Source organism: Lampetra planeri, unplaced genomic scaffold (genome assembly GCF_965212315.1).
Source record: "Lampetra planeri unplaced genomic scaffold, kcLamPlan1.2.h2 scaffold_1897, whole genome shotgun sequence".
In the NCBI taxonomy this organism is placed as follows: Eukaryota; Metazoa; Chordata; class Hyperoartia; order Petromyzontiformes; family Petromyzontidae; genus Lampetra; species Lampetra planeri.
The window spans coordinates 13,213-23,923 of NW_027614646.1; the positions used below are offsets into that span (position 1 = coordinate 13,213).

A 10,711-nucleotide genomic window follows, 5' to 3' on the forward strand; every position below is an offset into this window, starting at 1 on the left:
GATGCTCCACTACAGGCTGCGTAGAGAGGATGCTCAGTGGGTATGAAAGCAGGCAGAGAAGTCTACTCACGACTCCACGAGTTGGAATATCACCTTGTTTAAGTTTTGAATATTTGTCCTGAGTGCTCAATTGCTTTACATCATAGCTGATTTATCTTTGCCTGCAAAAAACACACACACACACACACACACCAGCTCACCCCCGTCCTCTTTCTTGTTGTCCTCCAGCGGCCAGTGGCTCCCCACTGGAGTTTAACTGCAATTTGGGCTTTGCTGTGGGGTGAACATTGCTGCTTGGTTGCGCATGGAGACGACCACACCCACACCAGTGATGCCTGGAAATGCCCGGGTTTGCACCGGATGAACCATCACCTGAGGTCCACAGTCCGGCCAGCAGAAAGGGAGGAGACATGTTTAACCCGCCTGCTGCCGGACTACTTCCATGGGACATCAACAACATTATGTGCAATACCCAAATTATAAAATGACCGTACTTAAAATTAAATACATTATCTATCCAGTACTTCTTTTACACGTCTTCACTGTTGGTTAGATGGAAAAGTGACAAATCCTGTTACAGAACTGGACTAAATTATAATTACTGTAGTAATCAATCACTTCCCATGTATCATACTTAATGTGACTTGACCAAAATAATTATTTGAACAGTACCGAATAATATGTACAATATACAAATGGGCATTTGAAATGATGAGACTGGCCAAATACTGGAACAGAGACAGAACTAAGCTGGTGTTCCACATGTAAAACAAATATATGCCTCATTAGGGAACACCCGGCTGGTTGGGACCTCCTAGAATGGCCAAAGATAGCACACAGAGCAGCAGTTTTATCAGGATTTCCGCAGACTAAACAAGGATTTCTGTAGGAGTTTGAAGATTATATGAGAGATTTTGAACTGAGGAAGACTGGAGAACAGCAGGGAACAAAGAGAAACACATCAGGGAGGCTGGAGGTAAGTTTAGACAATATAAGTTAACATAGATAACATAGATTCTACTTACCCCCTGTGGACTCCAAAGGACGCGTCTATTACCTGGTAATCTCTGGAAATGTGGGAAAAATAGGTAGGGACTTCATGTGCTATGGGAATGTAGCTTGATACAACCATTTTGGGTGAAAGTAACTGGGAGATTCCTATCCCACCATGATGAATGCCCTATTGGGTGATCAAACACAAATAACGTGAGTCTCAAAACATGACTTTGCCGTTATAAAGGTCAGGATGGTCACAGCAGCCCGGCATATCCTGAGGTTATGGAAAAGTAGATCTGCATCAGACTATGAGAAATTAGATTGAAACTATGACAGAAACATCGTATGAACCAATGTTGACGAGTTAATGACAGAGGAGGCGAGGGCCATGGGACTGTTGTGACTAAATATTCACCATTTATGTTGTATGTTCATGTTCTAATTCGAAGGTTTGAATTACACTATACTGGTATAAATATGTAGCTACCATACACCAGGGATCCACTGTAACCCTGTGTTACTGAGCAGTCTTAATCTTAATGTGTAAAATGAAAAACAAAAACAAAAATCTCTCTCTCTATCCTGGCACTGAATATCCTGACCTCAAATGAAATGATGGCTGGGAATAAGGAGTCCCCCTGTCGTTTAGACATCACACATTTATTTATTACATATTATTAATCAGCATTTAGACTTAAAGAGTGTCATTTTTAACCTATGACTGTTACAAAACCCAAAACAGTGCATGCTGATATCAACATTGCCTCTGGAAAGGATCCTGCTGATGCAGTATGAGTGAAACTGCACCCTCTTGTGGTCTTTCAGCATTACAGCTCTTAAGAAGGAATAACAGCATATCTACATGTGGGACAAAAACATATGTACAAAACTTACCAATAAACCGGGAAAAAAACATGTTGGATATTAAATTCCTCACATAAGATCCAAGTATGTCAAGAGGGGTTAATCTAAGCATCAGGCAGCTTTAAACAATGAATGGGCAAAATCTATGCGTTTAATCAATTTTCCTTGTTTGTGGTACTAATGGTATGTCCTTGTCCTTATGGCTTAATTTGATTCAATACACAACTGAAGATGTAAAAAAAACAGTAATACACAAGACTCTTCACCATATATAATGAGAACACATGATCTTTTTTTCTTTTAAACATTCGAACCAATAAAAAATGATTATGGTCAATCTTTTGACATTTGATTTGAATATTAAGGCTCAGACAAACCAAACCTATGTTTACTGTCTGACAGAGGATTGTAGACACTCCAGGGTTTTACAAATATTGGACGCATGTTTCAGGCGTATCAGTGTCTGCATCATTTCATGACATCTTCCTCTGCCACTTCCTCAGACTCTGCCTCAGCGTCAGGGTCATCCTCAGAGTACAGTCGGCAATATTTGTCAACCATAACATCCAAATCGTGTTTGACGTGAGTGTTCACAGCAAGAAAGGCAAGACTTCGATTCCACTGCTTTACTGGCATGCTGTCAAGATAGACGTGCAGCCGCTCACTCGCTGTTTCGCCGTTGTGTTCCTCCAGTTTCAACACTGGCAAGGTGGACAGCACCTTCAGGAAGCAGTTCACGTTGGGAAAGAAACTTGACGTCTGGAAGTTGCAGAGTCTCCTGGATGGTTGTGGGGCAAACTCACTTCTTTGCCTCTGTGCTTCCACTTTATTCTCCAGCAGTGAAGCTCAGCAGGAAGTGTGTCTGGATTGGGGGAGATCATTACGATAAACGTCTGCATAGTTTTCCTCATTGGTATTGAACCTCGCGTGGCCCATGACGGCTGGTACCAGCGAGAGACCACTTCAGAGCTTTTAGGTTGGTCTCAGAGAACATGTCCTCCACTTCCTGCATGACGCCATGGATAACAGGGACTGTCACATACTCTTTAAAATAGGCCTCCGCTTGGACTTCTCCCACCTCAGCTGCTCGCTGCTTGCGAAGAAAGAGCCTCGGGATACTGACAGGAACCTCCATTACATCGGCCACATTCACAGCTTCTTCGTACCAGAATTCATGGTAGACCTCAATGTTATCACTGACCTCATTTAACGAATGCAAGACAGCAGTTAGACTATTCGCGGCGAAAAAACACGTCAAATGTCTCCCCTTGAAGATTCCTGCCAAAAGCTCTCGTAAAAGTGAGAATGTTTTTTAGGATGACTATGGTGACAATGATCTCAAAGTCAGCTAGAGTTTCTGCAATTGAATAAGCATCTGCTGTAACTGCATCCGCAAATCTTCCATCCACATTGCCCTGAATGCTGTCCATACACAGCATTAGGGGCACCAACAGATCGAGAAGCATGTCAAAGACATTATGCCGTTGCGTCCAGCCCGAGTTGCAGGCCTGCTTTAATGCAGCTGCTTTCTCTTTGTTTTTCTGGAAGTGAGTAGATATCGCCTTTGCTAGTTCATCCTGAGTGAATGGGGTCCTGAAGAAGGTGCCAATTCTCCTCAGAGTGTCCATGATGACCTGGACATTAGGAAAAAGGTAGACTGTTAGCTAGGTGTATGTTCAATGCCAAATGGGAGCAGGGCACATGCAATGCCAGGGGATACTTCTCCATCAACAGCACAGCCACAGCTTTCATCTTGGTGGTGGAGGAGCCAGTGACCTTGTGGGCCTGACCGCGACAATCTTCCATGCTGAGCCCCCAGCGCTCAGTCAACTGGGCCTCTAACCTCTCTACCAGCGCAGGACTCATCGCCATCAAACTGCACAAAGTCCAAAAACTCCTCTCGAAGGACATTTTGCTGACTCACAAAGCGTAAATACAAAGGCAGGTAATTCTCATTGCCAATTTCAACAGGGCTACCAGTGACAAGGGAGAAGAAGCGACTCTCTCTCACTTCCATTAGCATTTCCTCTCTGACGGTGTTTTCACACACATCCAGCAGTTGACTCTGCTGAATTGCAGAAAGATATTCTGTGTTCACGGCTGTGGCCTTAAATCGCTTCCTCAAAGCTACGTCTCCAGCGTTCATGCGGTAATCCAGAAGGGCCTGGAAGTTGTTGAACTTGTCAGTTGCTAATGGGATGCTCTGTTTTCCTAGCATGACCACAATCTCGAACAATGATCTCAGGTAATCACGAAACTCCTTCTCCTCTGTGGACCAGCTGAGGTTCGTTGGCATTGGTGCCCCCACTATCCTCAGCTTCTGCATCTTTTTTGGAGGCAAGCTGTTCAACAGAGGATGCCACTGAGGGAGAAAGAAGACACGGGCAGCACAGTGGTCATTTAAAGGTGATAATAGCCAAATATGTGGAAATGATTAACATTCATAAGCTGATCTGCTTACATCTCCGTTCCCTGATCCTCCTTAAATCCTCTTCAGTCTGAAATTAAAGAAGTTCAGAACAGAATCAGATTTTTGTGGAAACAAAGTTTGACATGTGTATTTCAAATGACACTTTAAGGCTCTATTGTGATTTTCTTACAAGTTCTTTAATCTGCTTGCGATGTCTGGTATGACGACTTCCAAGGTGGCTTGTCAAATCAAATATGGTTGGAATGGCTGTGTCCTTCAAAACAGTCCGATAGGGGCTCTGAAAAGCAAGCAGTTATTTGATGGGGCGTAAATGGATTCAATTAGCATGATGTGAGTTTTCAGCTTAAGACATGTCATATACTTACTGTTTTTGACACCAGTGACGGGTCGAAGTGTTTGGCACATAATCTGTAGTTGTTTGTTTAACTGATCAGATGTTTTAGCCTCAAGATCGGCCCTGCGGCAGTTCTCTACCCATATTCGGCATCTGAAAAACCAAACGAATAAAAAAGCATACAAAAGATTTAATTGTCTTTTGTCAATATAATTTAAAACAATCTATGTTAGCTATCAATGTCTTCAGTAATTCATTATGTTCAAATGTGGAAAATCTGACTTTTCATAAAGTAATGTAGATAGCACCACTTCGTTGCAGTAACAGTAAATATCTCGGGTTAGATTTGCACATTAATGTCAAAAGTAAAGGAAAACATTCATCAAAAGCCAAAACATGTAATGCAAAATGTAATGTTAACGCTTCAATATGGTCAGTGAAGGTATCGAATGTGGTGTTATTTACAAACGTTACAGAAATACTCATCTCTTCCGGGTTCCATAAACATCTGAATTATTTTGACGTGTATTTCACACAGTGTTTAATTCCGTATTTTTTAAAAAATCATATATTACATTTTGTATTCTCCATGAAACTATATCGGAACGTAGAGCTAACTGACTTTTAGTGATTGACGTACAACTATTTACCAAGGGGTCACGTTGACCAAACAGTCAATACATAGGACTTTTGTAATATCAAACATGTTCTTCTTACCTTTCTGGGTCCCGTGGAAAGCGAAAAAATGCTAAATCAGACTGTGTGCTTTTTCGTGTACAGTTTGGGGCCGCGCAAAAATTCGGCATGGTTCAGGGTAGCTAGTTAGCTTCGCTAACTTGGCTGTCTGGGACGATTTGGTACCTTAGTTACCTGAATTAATCGATGCAACGTTTGGTATAGTGAAGTTAAGTGTCAATGCCAATACGAAACTTTTCGCTCTAAAATCAGTAATATAATCCGCGTCAAAGTGCCAAGTAGGGTAGACGGCTTTCAGGAAAACAGGACGCCATATTCAACAATCCGTTGAGTGAAGAATAGGTTCGGTTTGCAAAAGGCAGCCACGCCCATGCGTTATCTGATTGGCTAGGGCCAAACGATAAGCCATGCCCATTGGCTACTGGTACTGCAGTGATAGAACGCTGTACCAATGGAAATAGCTCGGCCCATTATTTTCGTCATCTCTGGCACGACTGCCATCTAACGGCTACTGCGGCTACTGCAGCAACATGGAATAAGGTTTTTGAAGACGGACAGGAGAGACGTCCGGACCGAACGGAAAAACAAACAAGCAAGACCGACCGAACAGCACGACGATTAAACGGGACCCACGTGTTTCTTTGGCGATATCGTATTGCTGACAGCAAATAAAATAAAGTATAAGACATATATTCTTGTGCATTTTTAGTGTTATTATCAGTGTTATCAAGTGAAATATTCTAACCTTGAACGGTTTTCTTTGCCGGCCTCGCCACATTCCATCGTCTACTGACATCCGGTTTACCGTCTGCCGTTTCACTCATTCTATGTGAGTGCAGCATAAGCTTCTGCCTGCAGCTGGCAGAATGATGCGGCCACAAGAAACCGGCGTTGAATACCCCGATATAAACAATTAAACACAACGAAAATACATAACTAAGGCACTTTGAGTGATAGATGGTCCTAATCCACTGACGCGCCATTTCACGTCGGCGGCTCGTTGGTCTAGGGGTATGATTCTCGCTTAGGGTGCGAGAGGTCCCGGGTTCAAATCCCGGACGAGCCCTCTCTTGTTATCCTCACATGTTTGAATACCTGTTGTATTGTCATGGAAAAAGAGTAATCTCCTTTTGCATTATGTTTATTTAAACTCGGTCATCTATGTGTCGAGACAACTAATAAAGTTTAAAATTACTCATGCTCTCTTATTATTGGCGCTGTTGATGATGACTGAGATGACTTGCGTAAACAATTGATGGATTTAAGGACGAATTGAAAGTTATAAAACAAGAAAAAGGGCTCGTCCGGGATTTGAACCCGGGACCTCTCGCACCCGAAGCGAGAATCATACCCCTAGACCAACGAGCCACAATAGCTTCAGTCAGAAGAAAATCTCAATTAAAGTACGATACGTCCTTATCATTCTGGGGAAAAGCGCTTGTTACAGAGAAAGCGTTTGCCAGGACGCGGATAAAAAATAAGTTGGCAAAGAACAATGAACACACGTAGAGCAATTCAATTAACTTCTTTTATATATCATACATAAGACTGTCTTAATATAATACAAAGGGCAATTGTCATAAACACAGCAAAGTCTTGACTAGATCTTACAATCTGTGGATACATGGACTTATCCTTTCCCCCATGCTGTTCAATTCTATAGTGCATGTTGCATGTACAAAAAAGTGGGAAAAAAGTGAACTCAAAATGAAAAGGACAAATCTAAATGAAATAAGAGGATTTCAACTTCTGTTGGGTGTTAAGATATGTCAACAAGTATACATGTTTGTGTATAACCCACAAACAGGCCTATGAAAGATGGAACCTTTTTTCAACCATGTGCTTTTCATATAACCAAAAGTAAGGTTTGTGATGTACATGCACTTACAATATACCCTGTGAAAATTATTAAGGTTTGAAGATCTAGCTTTCCCTGTTTGATTCAAACCCTACCTCATAGTGTTTGTCCTGATGTAGTCAAGTACCTTTGCCAAAAGGCAAGGGTTTGCCACTAAGAAAACAGGAGTTCCTGCCCACTGAATGGTCACCAAATTGACAAACATAATCAACATACCAGCAGGAGCAAGGTAGTGAGTTCTATACTTCCTTTATTAAAAAAATATAAATATATACATAAATTCTATTTCAACTATTAAAAAGGGGCTGGCATTTCATGACAACTGCTCTAAATAAGAGGTCAATCAGCATGATCTGAAATAGGCGCACACTTACGAGTCACTGCAGTCATTTTTTTTTGTTGTTTTTCAGTCTTTATTTTTGGAATGTTTAGTACCAGTATGAGTGCCAGTAATAAAACCACTGGCTATTTCTAAATATCTCAAATTCAAGGGGAATGAAAAATGATTGCAAATTTGCAATTAACCTTGACATCCAGATAAAACCCCAATCTCAATATAGGTAGCTTTACATCTGTGTTTGTGGAAATACCAAGCATGTGATGGATTCTCCATTCAAATGACAACAGCATGACTTGTGGCCTGCCCCTAATTTGTCAGGTGGCCGTGGGCAGGTTTTTCTCTCCAATTTCCAAGCTGGTAAAATGAGCAACAGAAGAAAGAAAGCACTTCAAAATCCCTGATATGAAAAAAAATCTGGTTATTGACTAATGTTTTGAGGACATGCATGTCTGCCCAGGCAAAGCATGAGTATGGGCTGGTGAAGACCCTTTCCCTTTGAACAGGACAACAATCAAGGGGATTTGCCCTTCCAAATCAGAATATCATTTAACACAAACTTGCCATAATTGTCTTTACCCTGCCAGGAAAATGACAGTTTTGCTTCATGGCAGAAAACTAGCCAAGTTGACAAAATGTATGAAAGGCAGCAAAACCCTTTGAAATAGTATGTGGGCAAAAGAAAAACAACAACACAGAAATAGAACGCATTAGTCTCCTTTTTTTTTTTAAACCATCAGCTTCTATCTTGCTACTCCGGAGCCTGCAGAGTAACTACCAAATTCTCTAACATACCAAAGTTTTAAAAGACTCCCAAAATAATCTACCAATTAATATGGAAACAGTTTTGGTAAAACATTGCAAACAAATCTGGCCATAATACACAAAAGCCAACGGTCTCAACAACGGTCTCCAGTTTTGCTAAAGTAATATATTGCAGCTGTTTGTATTGACGTTAAAATAAGATCTTAATAAACTTTGCGTCAAAGTGGTGAACTGCTACATTATTGGTTACAGACACCTATATGCTATAAAACAACTGCTTTGGTATAAAAACATATCCAAAGGGAAAATAAATTCTTGTAAAATTCACAGCATAAATTTGAGGAGAAAAAAGGCAGTCACTTAACTCATTTTTTTTCTTCAGTTTCCATGTTTTGAATGGAGAGACTTGTGCAGGTGGTTCTGATGAGGAACTACATGCAAAGGGGAAAAATAACGAAACATAAAAGGGTACTGGTAGAATAGATCTTTCCACTGCAAAATCTTAAACCAGTGACTAAGATTTTCAAGGAAGTAATGTTTAGGAGGTTGTTGTGTACAATAAGAACCTGTTATGTGGGGCCCTGCTGAAGAAGAAATCTTTGTTGAGAAAGGCCTCAAATTACCATTCTTATTTACCTTTTCTAAAATGTTTTGATTTCCTTAAAGAATTAAGGGCTGTCTTGAGAGAAAAATAGAGAAAAGCCATCCTTAATTCAAATGATAATGTCCAGCTCAATCCCATTCCAAGTCCATGAGTCATAAGGCCAAAGTGTTATCTAGAACCAGCCACTGACTGTCTTCCTCTGACTGGGCTGGATCCTTTTCACCCTCCCGTGCCCAACGCTGCTCTCGTCTGTGCCAGGCCCAGTTGCAGCTTGCAGGACTACGGGTGTCTCAGCCTGAGGGGTGGTGCTTCCCTCTCCATTGACCCAGTTGGTGTCAATATCCACCTGCAGGTCCTCGTCTCCACCTGGCCAGCACACGCTTTAGGGACTCCACTGCTATGTGCTCCCCTTTAACAGAGTTACACAACACCGACCAACAACAAGAAATATCACCGCAAACGATTTCCCTCATTGTCAAGCTACAGGATTTACAAGCAGCTTTTGTGTGAAATTTCACTTGAAAGGGCAAAAATAATTAAGAACCAGTGGAACAGTAATGTCAGGCAGTCCCTGGAAGAGGACGCCAAGCATTTCATCACCAACAGCGCCCTGCAGAACAGCTTCAAACCTTGCTCTGAAATGCTCCTTAGAAGATTTTGCCACATAATACCCATATGGTGATTACTTGGTGGTTACATGAAATTGGTGAAATGGTAAGATAGATGCTTCAATCTCACTATGATTATTCTGCAGTATTATTTTGTGCCTAATGGTTGCAACAGAAAAACTGATGAGAAATACATATATACTTTTTAACAAAGGTTTTTTTTTTCTGTAGTAGCGGTTCAGTGATATCTCCCTTCTGACGTGAGCAGCTTTTATTCTCAAACACACCTTGTAGTAAAAAACACCACCTTAAAAATGACGCACAGGGGGAACACACAGCCAAATGTCAGTGCAGTCACGAGCTGGCCATAGAACTCTGCTGCACACACACTCCAGTCATTGGAGACTCCTCCCGGTCCATGCCCTGCCTCATGCCCAGGTGGCCTTCCCCCTAGGTAGTGGGCAGGCCCTGTGTTCGTGCCCATTGAGAATGCAGGGTGTGCAGCCATACCAGTCTCCTGCCGTGGGTTCGAGAAGGCACCTAGGCCCATGCTCAGCCCACCATTCTGACCAAAGTCAAGAGCTCCAGCGGGCAAATGGCGGAGCTGGTAGGCCTGGTTGCCATGGTTCCCAGTAGAAGAGGAAGATGTAGAAGAAGAGGAGGCAGAGGAAGACAGGGAGGTCATCGACAGGTGGCCATGTACCACCTCCATGGAGTCCTGTGTTGAGGAGCTATGTGTCGGGGAGGGTGTAGTGGCGTGGGCGTGGGCGTGTTGCCATCATCTGCCCGTGGTGGTGATGAGTATGTGAGTGGGGATGCAGGGCCTTCGGGTGCTGAGGGGGAACATGGAAGGTGGTCTCCTGGACTGGGTGAGTCTCTCCAGTGACTGACTCTGGTCCGACTCCACCTCCCCACACAAGTGGGGGTGGATAAGGCTGTCGTGCCTGTTGAAATGAAGCAAAAGAGGAACACAGTTGATTTCTTACATGTCCTTTCTTTTTCATACATGCTTCTAGGAGAATGGCGCACCTGAAATGTGTTTGGGAGTTAGGATAAAGATAACCCATTATTTTTTAACTACTGCTTGAGAAATTTGCTCCAGATTGAGCTAGTTTTCCCGTTAAATTTATTATTACTTCTACAAAAAAATAATCTAAAGATTTGTTGCCATTGGGAGCTCCTGCAGAGTTCTGAAGGAAGGATTTCTTTAGACATTTT

At 42.1% G+C, this 10,711-nt stretch overlaps 1 protein-coding gene and 2 non-coding genes across 3 annotated transcripts; 1 reads left to right on the forward strand and 2 right to left on the reverse strand.

Annotated features, from left to right (window-relative positions):
• Positions 1–2,328: 2,328 nt before the first annotated feature.
• On the reverse strand, positions 2,329–5,431 carry THAP12 (THAP domain containing 12). Its single transcript, XM_078622972.1, is given in 14 exon segments — positions 2,329–2,610; positions 2,612–2,653; positions 2,655–2,732; positions 2,734–2,817; positions 2,819–3,109; positions 3,111–3,503; positions 3,505–3,717; positions 3,719–4,135; positions 4,137–4,222; positions 4,322–4,358; positions 4,461–4,568; positions 4,657–4,707; positions 4,709–4,778; positions 5,343–5,431. Coding segments are annotated over 14 exon segments (2,241 nt in total).
• Positions 5,432–6,315: 884 nt separating this feature from the next.
• Positions 6,316–6,387, forward strand: TRNAP-AGG (transfer RNA proline (anticodon AGG)). Its single transcript has one exon. It is a non-coding gene; the product is annotated as a tRNA-Pro (tRNA).
• A 230-nt stretch (positions 6,388–6,617) lies between these two features.
• Positions 6,618–6,689, reverse strand: TRNAP-CGG (transfer RNA proline (anticodon CGG)). The gene has a single exon. It is a non-coding gene; the product is annotated as a tRNA-Pro (tRNA).
• Between the last annotated feature and the right edge of the window lie 4,022 nt (positions 6,690–10,711).